Below are 20,076 nucleotides of genomic sequence, written 5' to 3'. Positions count from 1 at the left end.
TTGAACATATTGAAACCACACGGCACTACAAGTCAGGCCATAGGCGAGATGGACCAAACAGATCTGTAAAGATAGTTGCAAAGGAAAAAAAAAGTCTTGCCATTATGTTATAATAATTTTATCAGTTGCTATGCATTAGTGGCTTGAGTATTAATTTATTTTGTGCATAACATATGTTGTGCATAACATATGTACATATGTACATATGTACAATAAAATAACAGATGGCAAGCAGCGTCATGCATGTGCCATAAACCATTCGACATCAAACATAAATAGGAAAATGGTTGATGACCTTGTTATCAGTCGATGCCTCTATCATCTTTTATTGCATTGCATTCTAATTGGAAGTATAATTTGTACCTGGTTACATACACAAACATACAAATTAATGTCCCTATTCTGCGAGTCGTGTGACTTTCTGTCACTCGTGAAATGACAAAAGTTACGTTGTGTGGCGTGTTACTGGTGTTATAGAGATTTCTACTTAGAATGTGATTGTATCAGTGATTTGTTTTCATCAGGAAAATTTTCCGCAATGATTTTTTTTTTCCTTGATGAAAACATTTTGCGTATACGTGATGAATCAATTTATCAGGAAAAGTAAAAAAGTGTTCCGCTTCCTATGTCTCAAGGCAACAATTTATGCTCACAACACTCTTTTTGACGTTCTCCTATACACCAACAGAGGTTGAATCGATCGTTTAGTTTCTATTAAAAAGGCCTATTGGCAAATCAAAGTTGGCACTCGTGGAGAATAGATGAACTATGAAAGTGATGATAGTTTCAAAATTTTACACGGTGAGGTATACGAGTTCAATCTTAAAATGCCTTTATTTTGCAAATGGAGCATTTTATTTAAATCTGGTTAATGCTACGTTAGGAGAAAACTTAAGGACTACTCAATAGATATATAATATAGAAAAAATAATTTCTTTTCAGATTTTTAGGTGTATGCATAGATTTCAGCTTTTCTACAACTGTAGCAACAACCAGATTTAAATACAATGCTCCATTTTTTAAATAAAAGCATTTTAAGATTGCACTCGTATAGCTCTCCGTGGAAAATTTTTAAAACCATCATCACTTTTATAGTTCGTCTATTCTCCACGAGTGCCAACTTTGATTTGCCAATAGGTGGTTAGGCACTTCTTATGGTTATTTTATATGCGGGAGAGTCACACGACTCTCAGAATAGTAGGGGGGAATGACAGCTAAATTGAAATCTTGTCAGGATGAAACGAGAGCTTTACGGTCGAGCTTTCATTCGTGCATATCGATGCATGCGCAGTTACTTTTTATTTGATATCATAATGAATTTTGTTTAACGATGATAAATCAAACTTTAAATTTGTAATCAAATAGCACCTGTCGTGACCCCTCCTCAACAACTTAGATAGGTATTTGGAACAAAATAATATGAATATTATTTGACGGATAAACGGCATCTCTCAAATCAGAGCTTTTTAAATCTTCTAGTACTTCATCATAGGAGAATGAGCATCATCAACGGAGTCATGATACACATACACTGCATCACATTGGCCTGTAAACATAAACAACAGCATAAATATTAAATAAACATAGGTGAAACTCTAGTTCCTCGCAGTTATGAGCGAAAATTCAAGCAAATCCAGTTCCTGTTCTCGTCCTCCAAGACCGCTACTAAGGTAAGGCTTAAACCCTTTGTTTTTTCAAAGAAACCTATAGAACTAGATTTTTGTGATTTGCAGTGGCCGAGACATGTTGCAACACCACGTTGGGAATTACGATTTCCACACCCGAATTCATCGGCTGACCCGATCGGAAGATGAAGCCGAACATCAAGATCACATTTCTAAGATTAGAGGTAAGTACTCAACTACTATAATTTTGTTAAGCATAGTGACGTAAGGAAGTTTTTACAATAATGTTTAGATGACTTTCGGCGAATCCTTGAGCAGCAGCGTGTCGGTAAAGCAGAAACATATTCCGAAGGCGAATGGGACAACAATAGAAAGCGCGTTAGTATTCGCAGAGCCGTAGGGAAGTGGCATATCTACGGTTACCTAGAGGACAAGATCCGCTACCTGGATGGGTATGAAGCTCTGCATCTGTTGGAAATGGTAAGCGACTGAAGGACGTACTTTGCAGCGAGCTAAATGTGTTGCTTTAATTTTCAGAACAGATTAATTGTCTATTGGGATACGGTTGTAATCTCCTTGCAACAGGCATATGGCCTATTTCTCGGTTACCCAGAATCGCTAACCTTGGAACAATACCAGGTTTACAGTATACTGATGAGAGCTGGCTACTATGTGTTAAAGTGCGATTCCAATCGGAAGTATCAAGCCGTGGATAGCTCTCTGGAGAGGAAGCTGAGTGTAGAGGAGAAATGTGTTTGGCAGAACTTATACCATATTCTGAGGCAGCCACATCCGCTGGTGGAGGAAGTAGAACTAGACTTGAACGCCGCTATGCATAATAAAGTACGAGAATCGATGCAGAATTTAAATTCCACAATCACAATGCAGCAAGAACCAAGACCAACTGACGAAGAACACACGATGGCTGAATACAATTCAGAGAAACGCAACCGTTCTGATTCAGACCATGATGAGGATCATCGAAAGCGGGTTAAAACCAACGATTCACTTTCCAAAAAAGAGACTGATAAAAAATCAAGACTTGATAGCTTTATCGATCTGTTTGCCAGTTTTGACGTAGTGAAAAGTGCAATTGGTACAACTCCACCAGTTGATGAAGACCAAACAACGTTGAGGCTTCATTTTGATGTGTTCCCCAGTGACGGTTCAGTTTTCCGGAAAAGTCAACCTGTAATTCCCGAATATCGCATAATCGTACGGCTGTAAGTATGATGCTTTCTCGCGAATGCCTTAAATCAACAACAATTACCATTCAATTTTAATTAAAATTAGATCCAATGAACCGCTTTTGACGGCCAAAGACATTGCAGTGCTATACCAGCGGCAACCAAAACCGGAAGTGCCTATTCTGCTGATGCAGGTAGCCGAAACGCTGTCGATTCACTGCTTCCTATACAGTTTCTATCGTTTGCCGGGGAATTTGATAACCACTGCAGCAGCTTGTACCCACCAAAGTCGGGTGGACCGAAGCAAAGAAGAGGAAGCCGTTTGCGATAGCTCGGATGACGATTAACCTCACGGTAAGTGCAGATTGTTGGAAATGTTTAACGTTTGAATAGATTTTATCATGCGGGGCTGTAAACGCCTACGAGACCTCTTTGTTTTCCGAAATCTCCTAAAAAGTCTGGTAGTCGTTACTTTTGGGTTATAATTTTGCATGCAATGATATGGGAAAAGGGGGAAGTCGTTCTAGGGGTTGTTTGGGGCATGTGATTCATTTTAGACATTAAAGTTTGACGTGATCACCATGTTCCACTCATGTTCTGGAATGTGAACTTGAGACTTAAGATTTTGCCTTCTGTCTCGCAAAATCTAAATCAAAATCAAAAATATAGTTCTTTTCAGAATCTCTCAGGGATTCCCGAGGGGGGGCGACACATTTAAATCTCAATTACTATTTACATCTATTTACAAAAAAAAACATTTCACACATGTAGATCTATCTTCTCGCATCGAGCTCTATCTTTTTGCACGAAATATACAAAATCTTCTTAAATCTTCTTTTTATCTACTTTTCGCACACGCATCTCATGACAGCCAAGCAACATCTTCCCTTCATATTAGATTAAGTCTACCTCCTTGGGGATTCCCTAGAAATTTTCTTAATACAACAGTCCTGAAATCCTCCGCAGAAGAATTCCTTATGAAAAGGAATTTTTGGAGAAAGTTGTCAAAACAAATGTATAAGTATTGATTGGAAAAGATCATTATGTGTTTGAAAAAGATGGAGCTCCCTCTCACACAGCAAGCTCGTTCAGAGGTGATGCAGAAATAATTCGACCAACTTTTTGGCCAAAGATAAATGGCCTCCCAGTTCACCAGATCTGAATCTCTTGGATTATTTTATGTGGTCGAAAGTAAACGAGCACAGGGTCTAACTTGATCTGATTCAAAGCTTTAATTTATTTATTTATTTGCTCACCATCTTCAACTACGTCGTACAGACTGATTACTTAAAACCTAATTTAATCTAAACCCCTTATTCTAGCACTAAACACATGTTTGGTCAGAATAAAATCAAACTCGCTACAAACATCATTAAAGGAACGCAAACAAGAATTAAAACAACTATTGCATCCAAAATTCGTTCTGTGAAATGGAATTGCAAGCAACCGGGAATTACGGAATCGTCGAGGAGGAGTATACCACGGAATCAGTTCCAGGAGTTCGGGACAGTCCACGTTGCCTGTTATGAGGTCGAAGATGAACGAAGAGAGGGATTCCAAATCAATCAGTTTGCATCGGTCGGGATAACATGGAAGATTAATTGGATCATTTCAGGGGAACTGACGCGAGGCAAACCTTATAAAACTTTTCTGAATCCTTTTAACCGCAAGGATATGCGTAACGTAAAATGGAGACCAAACCGGGGAAGCATATTCTAAAATGCTGCGAACTATACAGAATAGCGTCTTGAGACAAAAAAAACATCGGTGAAACCAGAAGCATGACGACGAATAAAACCAAGCACAGTATATGCTTTAGCAGTTACGATGTTTATGTGTTCGTTAAACCTTAGCTTCGAATCGATCGTGTGCGGTATCAAATACCCTCCGCATAGAGATGCGAGCCGCCCACTATCCATCACGCACATAACCATGCGCACTCCTCAGCAGACGCGACGGGTGACAACGAGAACACGCAGCAATCGTCTCTTGACCTCTTTGCCCTCGGACCACGACCGCATACGGACGCATAGGTAAGCTCTCCGGAGAACTCCCACAACAGACACCAAACCATACCCCGGAACAATCAGGCTTTTCTCCGGATAGGTGGAACCCTACAGATCGTAATACCAACAATCAATACGAAACTATAGATTTAAAATTGGCTCACTACTTGACTAGCCTATTGGTCCCAAGCAAACGATTAACGTATCCTATTCTATTCGAAATTCTAGTACTACGCAATGTTTGTTTTGATTCGCTATGAAAGATTGACAGATAAAATGAGGGGTTATTGGTTTTTCATATGTTTCGAGGGGTGAATCGATTAGCTTGGGACCGAAGAGAGTACCAGAGCTGAGCCAAAAAGTTGAGCTCGTTACTTCGGGACCTTCTAGTCTTAGAGTTACCTCTATGGTAATACCATAGAGGTAACTCTAAGACCACTGGGTCCCGAAGAAAATCATTATTATTTTTGGCTCACTCAGTACCAGAACAACGGTCCCAAGCAGTCCCAAGCTATTTCACTCACCCCTGCATGTTCTGCATGAATCCACACACCCCTGATGTTATCTGTCAAACTTTCATAGCGAATCAAAACAAACATAGTGTAGTAATAGAATTTCAACTAGAATAGGGTACGTTAATCGTTTGCTTGGGACCAATAGGCTACTAAAGTGGTGAGCCAATTTAAAATCGTTAGTTTCGTATTGATTGTTGGTAATACCTAGCTCACAGATGGAATTTGCACGTTCTAGAGAATCCGGCCCCACGTAATATTGATGGTGAATAACATTGTTGCAGCGAGTGAAGGATATTACCATAGAGGTAACTCTAAGACCAGAAAGTCCCGAAGAAACGTGCTCAACTTTTTGGCTCAGCTCTGGTACTATCTTCGGTCCCAAGCTAATCGATGCACTCCTCGAAACATAGGAAAATCCACGAGCCCCTCATTCTATCTGTCAAACTTTCATAGCGAATCAAAACAAACATTGTGTAGTAGTAGAATTTTGACTAGAATGGGGTACGTTAATCGATTTGCTTGGGATCAATAGGCTAGTCAAGTAGCGAGCCAATTTAAAATCGATAGTTTCGTATTGATTGTTGATATTACCATAGAGGTAACTCTAAGACCACTGGGTCCCGAAGAAAATCATTATTATTTTTGGCTCACTCAGTACCAGAACAACGGTCCCAAGCAGTCCCAAGCTATTTCACTCACCCCTGCATGTTCTGCATGAATCCACACACCCCTGATGTTATCTGTCAAACTTTCATAGCGAATCAAAACAAACATAGTGTAGTAATAGAATTTCAACTAGAATAGGGTACGTTAATCGTTTCCTTGGGACCAATAGGCTACTAAAGTGGTGAGCCAATTTAAAATCGTTAGTTTCGTATTGATTGTTGATATTACTTTGCACTTTTTGCTGTTCACGCGCATGCCGTTGTCACCGCACCAAACTATCACACAATGTATATCTTCTTGCACTGCGACGCAGTCAGTGGGAGAAACAATCGCACGGAAAATTTTTATATCATCGGCAAAAGAAGGTTTGGATGATGAGAGCATGTCACACAGGTCATTAACATAAAAATAAGAGGACCGAAAACACTGCATTGTGGTACGCCAGATGGTAGGGGAAATGTCTCGAATGTTGGCCTATGGATCTAAGTTTGGGCCCATCGCTAAAAATCTACTATTTATCAATTTTATCTAGATGAACGCGTTATTGGGACGTTACTAATGGATATTTTTGGTTGCTATTGAACATTTAGTCGGTTGCTGAATTAATGTATGGGCCCAAATTAGGGACACTTAGGCCGACATTACCTGCATTTCCCCTATGTTGAAAGTCCTGGAGCGCACGAAATTCACCATCACGAAAGTATTGCGATTAGACAGGTATGAATTGGGCCATTCAGTGATCCATGTCGGAAATCCAATGTGGTTCATTTTGTCAGCGATGAGATTGTGCGGTACTGTATCAAAAGTGAAATCAACATAAACCGAGTCCACTTGTTGCTTCGATTCTAAGTTACGTGATATCGCTGATACATAACATATTTGATGTTGTAGAACGATGCTTCATAAAGCCGTGCTGACTTTTGGAGATGATCGGTGCAGCAGCTCTGTACAAAACTGTGTGAATCAGTTTCTCAAATACCTTACTGACACTAAAAAGTATGGATACACCTCGATAAATGGTGACACACTTGTAGCTATTGGATTTATGGATTGGTACTATGGACGCCGTTTTCCATGAATTTGGGAACGTTCTGTCTTGGAGCGAACGGTTGAAAACAGCAGCGATGGGCGTCGCCAGCGTAGCAACACAGGAGGCAAGCTGTCTGTTCCGGGTCCTTTCATTGAATCAAGCTCATTGAGGGCTTTCTGAACTTCGTCTGGAGAAAACTGTATACACGGTAGAATAATGTTATGGAACGATATCTGCTCGAAACAGTTTTGACGTTGTACGGGCGATGCTTTACTAAGGCTCTGAACCATTTGGTGGATTATTTTAACTTTTGGTTAAAATTTGACAGATGGAAAGTTATCGATTAACCCTGCTATCCGAGCGTGGTTATTTCTGACAGACAAGAAGTTAAATTTTGACGACCGTGGCTCGAAAACCGGTCGATCGACAGCACGGGGATTTTCGAACATAAGAAATAACTTTCGAAATGTCACTTTTAACTACGAGTTAAATTTAACTCGGCAAATGGTTCACAGCCTAAACAGGCTCTCGAAGAAAGTTGCAAAGAGATTGGCTGCTTCTGAGCTTGACCGAGAATTTATTTCATCGAAGTTGACCGAGCCAGGGATTCTGTTTCAAGCTTTCCGTTTCTTGATTGTGTCGTTGTCCCAGAAGCGTGAAGGATTTTGCTTGACGGTTGACTGAATACTGAGCAATTAGTTTTCATGTGTTGCAGAAAGAATGACTTTCTACTCCTACTCAAGCTCACGGAGTCTAGCTTTGTCGGACCCAATTTTTGTAAGGAAATATCGGTTGCGCATCTTACGTTCATTGTTACGAAGGCTACGTAGCTCAGGAGTCCACCACGGTTGCTGATCTGATTGCTGATAGCATCTGATCAACCGTACCATTATTCTATAATTCACTCAATATCCATAAAAAAAAGTTCAACAAGTCAAAGTCGCATGTCGAATAGTCAAATTTAAAACATTGATCATGATCGTCAAGTAGTATTGGTGCGTCACTCTCGTCAAGTAGTAAAATGACTGGTGTGTGATGGTTATCTACAGGTAACAGCGGAGAAGACGGTGCAATCAGGTAAAGGTATTCCGGTAAATTGGTAAATACAAGGTCCAGCAGTCTACCATTTGTGTTGACGAAACTGTTAATCTATTAACAGCTTAAGCCGTTGGCAAACATTGCTTCTGTAAAGTTCATCTCAGTATCAGTAGAGACATTCGAAGGAATGAATCCATTAATGTCCTCGTCAAGATGCTATCACAAATTAGGAAGATTGAAATCACCACCGAGAAGATTATGTCAGGCTCCGATAGACGATCTGCAACAAGTTGTACTGCATTAGCATGAGCAATGAGCAGTATATAACTCGGTACTCGAATTAGGTGGGAGGTAGATAGCAACTACGTAAAGCGAACGAAGTTGTGACTTTATGCAAACTGCGATTTGTTCAAGTTCATTAAATTTATGCCATCGAAACAAATTCACACTCCATTGTGTTCTTAATCGCAATCAGCACTCCACCACCCCAAATACCAACCAAATATGGGACGAAATGCCTATGCAAGTAGTGCAGTTGAAGGCAGGGTAACTCCAGAACATATGCTGTAATTGATCGAAATTATGTTGCCTTTCTGTTAATATGCTATTTCTAATAAAATCTAAATTACTGATGCCACAAAAAAAAAAAAAAACAATTCAAATTTGTATGAAAAGACATTGAACACGGTGTAGCTGAGAGCCGGCAAAACGCTCACTTTAAGGTTTGTTTTTCCCAATTTATATTACCTATGGTGTTTGAACACGCGATGATGTTTTCGGACAGAAGAAACGTACATAGTTGTATATGCATAATCAATAAATGTATTCACTTATAGCAGTAGTTCGTTACATTCTTAGCTTACAGTCGTACACATTCAACCCCTTTGAGATTAGACTGTGTACGTAAGCAATAATAGCTGTTTATTCGCTAAAAACATAAATAGTACTCAGTTAGTGACATATACATCGTAATAGAGTTTCGCTCAACAGTAATTATGTGTGCTATTCTAAAAGTGACACAATTATGTGAGGGCATAAATATCGAAAATAAGAATTATTTCTTACGCAGGCGTTTAAATGTGTATGTTTTTTGCTTTTCCTGATTTATAAATATAGTATGTGGCTAAACTCGTAATGATTAAAATAATATATTTTACTCCTTTACATCGCTCGCTCAAACGCGAAACAATCACATTTTGTTAGATCCAGCCTAAATACCTGTTTACACGCTGTAGTTTTCATCAAGATAAAAATATTGAAATTGTTTATGTTATTAAAAAAACCGAACAGGTACAGTAAAACTTTCAGAAAAGTAATGAAAAGCATACATCTTTGCTGTACTATTTACACTCTTAATTTACTTATGTAAGGTTTGTAATCCTTATTTACTTATCTTCCCTAAAATAGTAGTTCTACTTGATCACAATATTTTTTTCAGTAAAATTTTAAAAACTTTCGTTTGGTCTCAGATGATTTCCTTGTGGAGAATTGGATACTTGTTGCTCAGATATTCGAGATAGAGATACGAGGCCTATTTCTTCATTAGCGATTTCACCTTTTTGACGTATCTATTGATAAAAGGCGTGTTCGTCTTCTTGGCCGTCGAAGTTGTATCACTGGCCGAGGCGAACGAGTTCAGAGACGAGTTTGTCGATAGCACGTCGTCTTCAGGCGATGTTTTATCCTCGCTTTGAGGCTCCGCACGCGGAGTGCTATCCACGGTGATGGTTTCGTTCTCACAGGGTTGTTCGCCGCATGATTCAGGAGAGGCTGTATCCACGCGAGGATCCGGTATGTCTTCAGGTTCGACGGCAGGTTCGACGAATCGACGATTAAGGCATATGTTACCCAACACGTTTACCGGAGACTGTGGTTCGCTAGGGGGCGCCTCGGATGCGAGGTTCTCCATGCTTTGTGTATTTTCGAGAAAGTCCGTCAGATTACGATCGTCATCGAACAAGTCATCCATGCTGCGAGATCGTCGGTTTTTGGCTTTTATAGACTCTTCGGTTGATTTGACCGGTTCGGGCGTACTTTCGGCAGATTTTGAGGCAGCGGTTTTTGAATCTACGTGATCTTGTCCTTCAGTGGGTTGTTTGTTGTCATCCCTGAGCAGTCCCTCGCAGCTGTGATAGCGATTCTCGGTTTTCGGAGGCAGTGGTGGTCTCTGCGAAGCTGCATTCAAGCCAGCCGCAGAACTTCTTCGAATTTCGGAGGACCGAATATTTCTCGCCATATTGCTGTTGCCACCGAATGCTGATGGTTTGGCGTTCGGAAAGCGTGAGGATCGACCAGTTGTAGCGTAGTTTCCAGCCCCGGTAAGCCATTGACGGGCCGGGCTAGAGGACTTGCGATAGCGGTTCGCCAAGCTGGAATAGTAGCGAGGATGGTTGAGCGAACTGTTCGAACCACCATTCGGTTGTTGGGACTGCGATTGGCCAGTGGAAGAACCCACTGAAGGAGTATCTAGTCATTCGTAGTTACGATTTTCTTTGTCGCTGCTCTTGCCGGATTCATTGCTGTGCATACGTTGATACATGGTTGGCGTTGTGGGCGTTGAATCACCGGCCGGTCGGTTCAGCAGGTTGCGGAAGTGATCCGTCGAACTGCAACGGGTGTTGGATTCAGCGCGCATGAACCTGCGATCGAAAACAAAAAGAAAATTTATGACATTGTTAAATGATTTATTCGGATCAACTATGCTGTATCGTAATATGTATTTATCAATACAATAGGCCATTCCCAACAAACAATTTCGGCTGATTAAAAGTTCAATAAGCATATTTTTAGCCAATTTGTGCCTGAATAAGCTCTTATTCAGCTTTAAATGTTTGTTGGGTTATACTCGGATAGGATGTGTAATATATATAAATTGGCTTTAACATAAGGGCAATTGAACACAATTCTGAGAGCCATTAGGAGAGTTAACCTTTTTGAATATGCTCGGAAAGCGAATGTACGAATTTAAGGACAATATCAATGATACTAGTGAGTGGTCAGTGCATTTGCTTCAAAAAGAATTCAAGCTCCAATCCTGGCTGTGAGAATAAATCTATTGTTTTAAACACCTTGCAGATAGATCTTAGTTTAGGTGAATCGAAAATCAAAGGACACTCGCCTCTCAGATGCTCAAGCACCACTCACGGTGGGAACTCATCACGCTTACTGCAGGGCTCATCGTTGATCCAACGGTGGGTGTCCCACTAGCTTTTAGCTTTTATACCTTCAAAGCAAACCAAACATCGGCGTACCTTTCTCGCGCACCGGAATACACTGAACATATACAAATATAGATGAGATCAGCGAAATGCTTTTTGACGAGAGCTGACGGCAGTACTAGTGATGAGTAGTTTGTTAGCGCAAGTTTAAACTGGTAGCAGTATTTGGTAGTATAAAAACGCACATACACACACAGTGGGTAATTTGAACGCTTGTTTCTTTCATCGTGAGATCTTGCTTTTCCGACTTTTTTTTCTTTTAAACGGGAAGAATGGGTGATTCAAATTTTCTAATTGCTCGATCTTTGCGACGATACGCTAGAGCGACCGTTACGGTTAGTGATCATATTCCGTATGTACCTGCGGGTGAGGAAGAAAAATGCGAAGAATCGGTTCAGAGGAACTGTTTTGTGTCCATAGCGGATTAGGAAGGAGACACTCGAAAATGATTACTCACAATCAAGCGATTGAAATAATTCTTGGAATCGTGTTAAGTTTAGGTTGTAGATGGTTAACTGAAGTGCTCGCAATGGCGGGTGCTTTAACGAAACGAAAAAAAAAAAACTGCATGCTTGCTTCGAATAACTACTGACAACCTAGGAAGCAATAGGAAACCCAATTCGAACAAAAGCGTGAAAAATTTCAACAAAGAAAACCAACACAAATGGATGAATTCCAAGTTGCTAAAACGTAAGTAATCCGTAGGATGTTTTCCTTTGTTCTTACCTTTCCAGTTTGTCCACGCACGCATCCTGGTAGTCGTGGATCCATCTGACCCCGTTGAAGTGACAAACTCCTCGCATATCTTCCGGCAGGCGCTCCGGTTCAGGCCACTGGAAGTTGTCGATGATTGGGATGATGTTGCAGTCGGAGTTGAGGGCCGCAACGATTTCCTGCACAAGGTAAGAAATTGTTGTTTATGACAATTTTGTTAAATTACAATTATGGAAACTGTATGAGACCTTAGATCTCACTCTTCTTACGCAATCAGAGAGAAAAAATTGGAGTTTGACTGAGAAACAACTGGTGAAGATGGCCACAACACCTATAAGAATGAATTTGAATTGATAATTTTACAATGTTTCTGAAATTTGAGACCTTGGAAATCTAAAATTTTTCATTTTTTATTGAAAAATTAAAATGTTTATCTTTGTTCTTTAAATTTCAGAATTAAAGATTAAAAATGCTGTTTGTTTTATTTTCAAAATTAGTAATACTTAATTAATTATTCGAAACTGGAAACACTAACTAACGAATATATTTTTTTTAAATTAACTAAATAAAAATGAAATGTTTAGGCTTAGACTAGTTCATCTCAGTATTCAAGAATTTCAAAGAAGTAGAAATCTGCTTTGAAAAATCATTTTACTGTTCTAGAAGCATGAAAAAAATCGATGTCCGGTACCTCGCATATTTCTTCTGAAGTTCCGGAAATCGCAGATTTGTACATGCCAAAATCTAAAAAATAATAATCCATAGTTAAAAATATAATTTGAGTTCATTTCGATGATTTTCTATGTGTCAGAAACCTAAAAAATCAAATTCCTACTTTTTAAATATTTCTATTAGTTTTGAACCTTCTAACATTCTCATGTTCCAGAATCTTGTAAATTGATCCATATTTTGGATATCTCACTTTTCAGTCGAACGTAAAAAAAAAAAATCGAAATTCCAGAAGCTTGACGACTTTTCTTAATATCCGATCTATAATTTTTCCTTATTCCAAATATTTTCTCTGTCTGCTGATTATTAATAATAATTCCCACGGAACTCTTCACAGACTTTGTTTTTGAAAGTTAGTCGAGAATTTCTTATGAATTTGCATCTAATACTTCAGAGGTCCCAAAACGATCTTTGACGAAATTCGGAGATGGTTCTTATGAAATTTTTCACTAAATTCCTAAACAATAATCTTTGAAGAGCAACACTATTGGAGTTCACTTGCAATTCTCCAACATTTTTCAATCAATTTCACAGAATTACCTTCTCTTAAGCATTGTCTGCTCCCAGAAATTCCTTAGGTTACCTCGGAACTCTTCTTCGAATTAAATAGAAATTCTCCTTGGAATTACGATGAATACACCTCAGAAGTTCCTGCAACGCCTCCTTAAAATTCTCCATGGAATACCTTGGAGTACTCCTTACAATTCCTATCAATTAATCCTCCGAATTTTCGTTGATTTGTCTTGAGAATTTTTTAGAAATTCTCCTTAGTGTTCCCATGGAATCCTACTCATATTGAATACTCTTTAGGATTCACTTTTAGTTCTCCTTACAAATCCCTGAGAACTCTTGTCAGAATAATCTTGGAGCTCTAGTCAGAACTCTCTTACAATTCTCCCCAGAACTGATATGGAGTTCTGCTAAAGAATTCCTTTGAAATTCATTTTTAAATTCACTTGGAGATCTCCTCACAATTCTCTTGAAATTTTCCATAAAATTCCCCAAGTGTTGTCTCGAAATTCCCAATGATTTATGCTTCGAATTATCTTTAAACTCTCCTCAAGTCCTAAGAATGCTCCCAGAAATCGATTTAAATTCTCCTCAGAATTCCCAACGAATTCTTATCGGAAGTATTTTTAATCCGGGGATTTGATTTTGGCTCGCATGCTTGGCATACACAGTTTTGGTCACGAACTGCTCATTTGCTAATAACTTTGCACACAGTTGACAAAACATAGTTCTTTTTGAAGCAGTAGGTAGAATAGAGTTTAAGCTTGTTATAGATACTTAAAAAAAAGTAGATTTTAATTCTAGTAATACATTGTATTTGTTTTTGCGTTGTAAAAATGAAGTGAGAAATGCTCGCTGCACGTCTCGGACTTAAAGCGTAAAAAATCATTGGTGTTGATTCAAATGTTAAGATTTACCTACTATTTGCATATCTATAGTAAGCTATGATTGTAATCTATCAATTACTTTAAAGAAAAAAAAATTTCAATAAATGAGTGAAAATTTATTAACAAATGAGCAGTTGGTGTGTACAACTGTGCATGCCAAGCATGCCTACTCGTCATATTGCCGTTATTCGTATAACAGTTCCATCTAAATCAGAATTCCATTGGACATACACACTTAGATTTTTTTTGCCGAGATGGGCACCACCGAGCAGCTCGGCATTTTATTTTACTGGATCTCAGTGAATAATTTGCCTAGATTCAGCAAAATTTATGTTTTTTATCTGAGATTTCGGCAAAATTCCCGTTTGTTAGCTGAATCTCGGCAAGTTTTCCACTGAGATCCAACAAAATAAAATGCCGAGTTGCTCGGTGGTGCCCATCTCGGCAAAACAATATAAGTGTGTAGAACTCTATAACTTATATGAATAGCGGCAGTAGAGGTACCCGTAATGCTCCCGTGTACTAAATAGTATTTGAGGATTTTTTATGAAGCATTTCTGCTTTCAAAAGTATTTGCCTCGGTATCATTTTCCGAAAATTTGCTTGAATCGGGTCCTACAGTTTTTTTTACCGAGCTCGGATGTGCAAATCTCGGCAAAAAAAGCTTAACTGAGATCTCAGCAAACATTTCATTTGTTTGCTGAGACTCAGCAATCAAATGTCACTTTTGCTGAGATCTCAGTGAAACTGTGAATTTGCACAGCCGAGCTCGGTAGAAAAACTAAGTGTCTATATATTCCATTAAATTCTTTTCAGGATTCCCTTAGCATTCTACTCCAAACCGTTACCGTTGAACCCTTCTTAGAATTCATTTGAAGTTAATTCTTTTCACATATCAGAATACTCTCAGAATATCATCAGATCTCGCTTAGAATTCATCCCACAACTGTCTTGGAATTTTCCTCAAATTTCACTTGGAATTCTCCGTAGAGTTCACCTGGTTTCCGGAGGTCCTTAGAATTACCTTGAAGTTTTACTCAGAACTACAATTGAAGTAATTCTTATTTCTCTTCGCAATTCCCTTGGATTTCTTCTCCTAACTACCATGGAATTTTAGTCAGAATTCCCTTGTGTGAATGTTTTTTTTTTAATTTTCCCCAACATTCCTTAGAAATTATTATCAAAATTCTCTTAAAAGCTTTAATAGCAATTGTTTTTGTTCACCTGAAAGTTCCATCCTTTTAACTAGTCGAAATCCTACGTTAAGCGGCCGGCATGTAAATACTCACCCTGTGAACCCAATCCTTGCCATCGACGTCATCGACGCACCGTTCCAGAGCATTTTGTGTCAACACCAGCAGAAAGTGCTTCGCATGGCGGATGCTTTGCAGCAGGTTGTTATCGAACTTGCCGGCTTCGAGCCGTTCCACGTCGATGAACACGGAGAAACCTCTCAGCTCGAGATGGACCTTCAGCAAACTGGCCAACTGGGAACCGTTGCTTCTCCGATAGCTGACGAACACGTCCAGGCTCTTTTCGGCGCTTTTCTCCAACGTCAGCGAAGAAGTCTCGTTGTTCTTGATGGCGTTGAAAATTCGTGCCCTGTGGATGGAATTGGAAATTCCGCATTCGGTTATCAGCTGGTCGTCATCCAAATTTCTTATAGACTCCAGATCGACTCCGGCATTCAGCATGGAATAGGTGTAGATGGTGTACTCGGGAGCAATTTTGTACAGCAGCATATGCAAATTGTCGGGATCTCGAGAGCTGTAGTCTGCCATTCTCTTTAGATTTTGCAGTTCACGTTCGAACCGCTTCCGTCTGATACCATTTGTGATGCCAATATCTTCCCGAAGGTTGTTTTCGGTCAACTGCAGTAAGAGGTCGCCATCGACTTTGGAGTCAAAAAAGTTGTGCTCATATTCGGAGAATCCGATTTGTTTAACCCATTCCCGTACGTCCTCGGAGCACCACAGGGGCACCTGTTGAGACAGTTTGTGCGGTACTTCTTCACCGATTAGCCGCAGCGCTTGAGCTGCAAACTTTGAGGCGATGGCGTTCGGCGAACTTGCAACTCTGATGAGCGGCTCGATAGCACCAATTTCTTTGAAAATATTCGTATTGCCTTGTTCCTTTTTGATTCCTGCTTCCATGCAGAAATGGAATGCTGCTAGGTTTCGTGCTTCTTCTCGTTTCGAGCTTAATACGGGAACCAGTTTCTGCAACCAGTGCTTGCTTTGACCGTGGGCATGTGCCAAATTAGATTTAGCGAATTCGGACGGGTTGTGCGACGTAACGAAGGGTTCCACAAGGTTTAGCGTCCCGGACTTGATCACTTCGGCTTCGATTTCTTTATTCGCTACCAGCACAACAATCGCAAGACAAGCGTAGTATTTTATATTTTCGTCGTGGTGGAAAGCAAGTGGGAATAGCCAAGAGGGCACTTTTCGATTGATCATAGCCTCTTGATTTTCTGCACCACCATAGAGAGACAGGTTGGCCAAGGCTCCGGCACAGTGTCTCAACGTTTCCACGTCGTTTTTCCTGCATTCGAATAGGACTGCATCCAGACCTCCCAATCGAATCACATTGGAACATGTATCCTCGCTATGTTTGAACAGATGTTGCAGGATTCCTGTGCCAACCCGTGAATGGTCCGTTCCGCTGTTTTTAGTACATACACATGCCACATTTACCACCTTGTCGAGACCATTTTTAACCACGTGCGATCGATTTTCCGTAGTGAGGCATTGTTCCAACAGTTTCGCCGATGAAAATTGTACCGCTGAATCGTTGTCAACGCAGTTCTTCATGAGTAAATCCAATCCTCCAGTTTTTCGTAATGTATCACAGAGGCTTGCCCCCAGCTCATGACCATGAGTTGGAACAGCCCAGGCTCGTTGTATGATTTCGTTCATTTCGTTCAAAAGACTTGGCGCCATTTGTATCTGCTCATGTTGCTGTAGATTCTTGACGTAATCCGTCAAATGATTCGAATACTTGTGTATAACATTCTCAATATCCATCGGATTGCTGGCAAGACATTCCAAATCTTCGAAACTGGGGAAGCTTCCGTTCATGGTACCGTTCATGGACGAGGTATGGGTGCTCATCTGCGAGGAAGAACTGACCATACTGTGGGAGGAGAAGTTCGATTGAGTTGCTGCCGATACGCTTGTTTCTTGGTTGAACACTCCTGAAGCTGTCACCGTTTGTCGCTGCTGTGCCTGCGCGATGGCTTTCTTCTCCGAACTGCAATTAGATAATAACGCAGATGATGCGAGCAAAACAGAACCGTTAGAAAGACGTTATCTCAAATGCTGTGAGTGTGGATAAAATACCAACCTGAAATGATCACTCGACACTTTCACACTGTGCGCTGCAATATTATTCGCTTCGGCCTGCTGGAAATCGCCCATCTTCAGGGATCGTGCTTCCTAGAAAGATAAGCACATGGCAAATATTAGTTTTGTCGCGCTGCTCGGAAGGGTGCAATACATATTACTAGTCATGGCGATATTCTACTATCGTCGTGTGATGCCCATTGATACGTCGGCACCCGAATGGCAATCGTTTAGCTCGGTAAGTAGCTCGTGTCGAGTATGCACAGTGCTCTGTTTACTACTGTAGAGGATTATCAATAAACATGAACTTTGTTGGGTCTGGGTGTGCATGGGCATTGTAGGTATAGTTGGTTGCTGAGTTGCACAGTCTGGTGTAAGTTTTGCCGATTCATCAGTTTTTGACTCCTTCAGGGTTAAGGGGTTGAGTGAAATGTAATTTCAATGCAAATGTGTTTTTTGGAACTTTAAGTTTTCCTTTACAGTCAAATCTCGTTCTTGGCAACACGTAGTTTTTTCGTGTTTTGTGTCCAAAAAAGTTTATTTTATGCAAATCTTCAGGTCGGTTTCCTGTAAACCGTTTCTTTGACATTCCAAATGCATACACAAATAAGAAACGTTTGCGACATTTTATACCTAATTATTTATTCAAGTGATAAAAATTGGTTTCAAATTTGAATATGTTGACAGACGATTTAATTCAGATCTGTAGCCTCAAAAAACTTCTGATCGATTATCTTAAAAAAAAATGGTGGTTGTAGGATGATTCTACAAAAATCGTTTAAAAATGTTATCATAATCTTATTAGATGTCGGTCGGTTATGGACCGGGATGAAAGGCTTTAGTTCCCTTCCGAATGAAGACGTGACAAGAGATTTTTTCGTCACAGAAAAATATCAACGATCTTGGCTGCGGTTGATTCCAGACACACTGCAGTGAGATAGCACGCTTGCCACTTAACCACCTTAGGAGAGTTCAATGATTGAGTTTTGAAATGATTTTCCTAATACCAGAATACGCTTGGCATAGGTTTTTTTATATTTTTTTTTATTCTTTATTTGAGAGCGCTTGCCATATCGAAAGAATTTAAACAACGAATTGAATGACTCTACTACATACATAGACGTAACTAGGATGTTGGGGAGTATGACACATAAACAATCGGTACCATAGGAAGAGATATTACTTTATCCTGTTACTTTACTCATTTACTGGTAAAAGTTTTACCAACAATTTATCGATGCAATTTTCATGGGAAACATTTCTATATGTTAGTTTTTTTTTTCGGGAATTCTACGAAAATTTCAATATTATTTGGTGCAAAATCATTTATTCAAAGATGACTTTTTTATGAGTAATGAATTTTCAAAATGTGGGATGATCAGGTTTATTGATAAATTCAAATGAAAGTTATTGTGAAATAAGGCATCTCTTTCTATTTCTCAATATTATTTTTCCACAAACCTTTCACGTGCACATTTTAATAGATTTTTGATATCTTTCTGCCAATCAGGTTTGTGACAAAACACAAATTTAATTCCGAAATAAAATTATTTATGATTAATTCCGAAAAGTTATGTAAAATGTAGATGATTTCCGATTTTATACAATTTTCAATTGATTTTTTGGAATCTTCCATTAATGACCCAAAGAATGGTGGTAAAAAAGAATAAAATGTTTGGTTATATTTACTACAATAGAGAAAACCCTACTCTAAAAAGTAAATGAATGAACTACTTCTACTATTAACTATAATTTTGTAAACGGAATGCGATTGAGCCGAACGGATCAATAGGTTAAATGAGTTATTACTAATGATGTTTTTCGTTCATCAAATTTGTCTACCTATACTCTCAAACATTTCCTTTAAAATCAGTTTGCTTCACAAAGTTCTTCTCAGAATTATTCTTCTAAAATAAATTTGAGGTTCCCTCTGGAAACCCTTTAAAAATTTCTTCATACCCATCCAAAAATTCTCTGAAGAACACACATTGATTCACTATGAAAGTTTGACAGATAAAATGAGGGGTTCGTGGATTTTCCTATGTTTCGAGGAGTGCATCGATTAGCTAGGGACCGAAGAGAGTACCAGAGCTGAGTCAAAAAGTTGAGCACAGTCACGTCTTCCTTCGGAAGGGAAGTAAAGCCGTTGGTCCCGGCCCATGTGTGTTGAATGGGTGCGATATCATACGCAGGTGTGGAAGCTGCCTTCCTGCACATTCGATTACCGTCAATGGATGGTAATCGATGTCCGTCTCCTGGTTTTAAAAACCATGTATTAAAAACCAATTTTTAATAAAAAAAATTAAAGTGAATCCTTGTGCCATCATTCTTCGCGCAATGCGGAATTTCACAAACCAAAATAGGTATTAAGGTTCTTGTGAATGCCCGTGAAATCTTTATCTGGTTGTTTGCTGTAAAGAAGCTAGTAGGGAGCCGCGCTACTTCGTCGTATCATGGCGCGCCTATTTCCGTTATATGTGCTAAAACTATAATAGCAAAGCGTTTTCACTCATGTTTTTGCAAAAACATCATTGCTTACAAGATTAATTACGATTGACACTGAAACATTTGCGACAACCCGTAAAATGAGCGATTTCAGGGGTGTAT

General features: G+C 39.4%; 3 protein-coding genes across 9 annotated transcripts in view; 1 reads left to right on the top strand and 2 right to left on the bottom strand.

Annotated features, from left to right (window-relative positions):
• The first annotated feature begins 1,322 nt into the window (after nt 1-1,322).
• On the top strand, nt 1,323-3,212 carry Tsen54 (tRNA splicing endonuclease subunit 54). The gene is made up of 6 exons (XM_065237574.1): nt 1,323-1,400; nt 1,480-1,670; nt 1,734-1,849; nt 1,918-2,105; nt 2,163-2,848; nt 2,919-3,212. The coding sequence occupies exons 2-6, from the start codon at nt 1,612-1,614 to the stop codon at nt 3,157-3,159; spliced, it is 1,290 nt and encodes a 429-aa protein (XP_065093646.1). The 5' UTR covers nt 1,323-1,400; nt 1,480-1,611; the 3' UTR covers nt 3,160-3,212.
• Nucleotides 3,213-8,866: 5,654 nt separating this feature from the next.
• Nucleotides 8,867-10,306, bottom strand: LOC135714230 (uncharacterized). The gene has a single exon (XM_065237563.1). It carries the CDS (start codon nt 10,301-10,303, stop codon nt 9,599-9,601), a length of 705 nt encoding a protein of 234 aa, XP_065093635.1. The 5' UTR covers nt 10,304-10,306; the 3' UTR covers nt 8,867-9,598.
• Nucleotides 10,307-10,531: 225 nt separating this feature from the next.
• Sarm (sterile alpha and armadillo motif) overlaps nt 10,532-20,076 on the bottom strand; it is a 131,636-nt gene continuing 122,091 nt past the window's right edge. For 6 of the 7 annotated variants that reach the window (XM_065237533.1, XM_065237535.1, XM_065237536.1 and 3 more), the window contains 4 exons: nt 17,471-17,562; nt 15,415-17,377; nt 12,012-12,178; nt 10,532-10,706 (listed from right to left, as the gene is read on the bottom strand). In XM_065237533.1, coding sequence (XP_065093605.1) covers nt 10,538-10,706; nt 12,012-12,178; nt 15,415-17,377; nt 17,471-17,562 — 2,391 coding nt within the window. In that variant the 3' untranslated portion in view covers nt 10,532-10,537. Of the gene's footprint in view, nt 10,707-11,556; nt 11,646-12,011; nt 12,179-15,414; nt 17,378-17,470; nt 17,563-20,076 lie in introns of those variants that run through there. The other variant, XM_065237534.1, reaches the window with a different exon arrangement.

Source organism: Ochlerotatus camptorhynchus, unplaced genomic scaffold (genome assembly GCF_037179485.1).
Source record: "Ochlerotatus camptorhynchus isolate MF236.1 unplaced genomic scaffold, CSIRO-AGI_Acam_v1.1 ptg000631l, whole genome shotgun sequence".
NCBI lineage: Eukaryota > Metazoa > Arthropoda > Insecta > Diptera > Culicidae > Ochlerotatus > Ochlerotatus camptorhynchus.
This window is presented reverse-complemented; position numbering and strand designations above follow the sequence as displayed.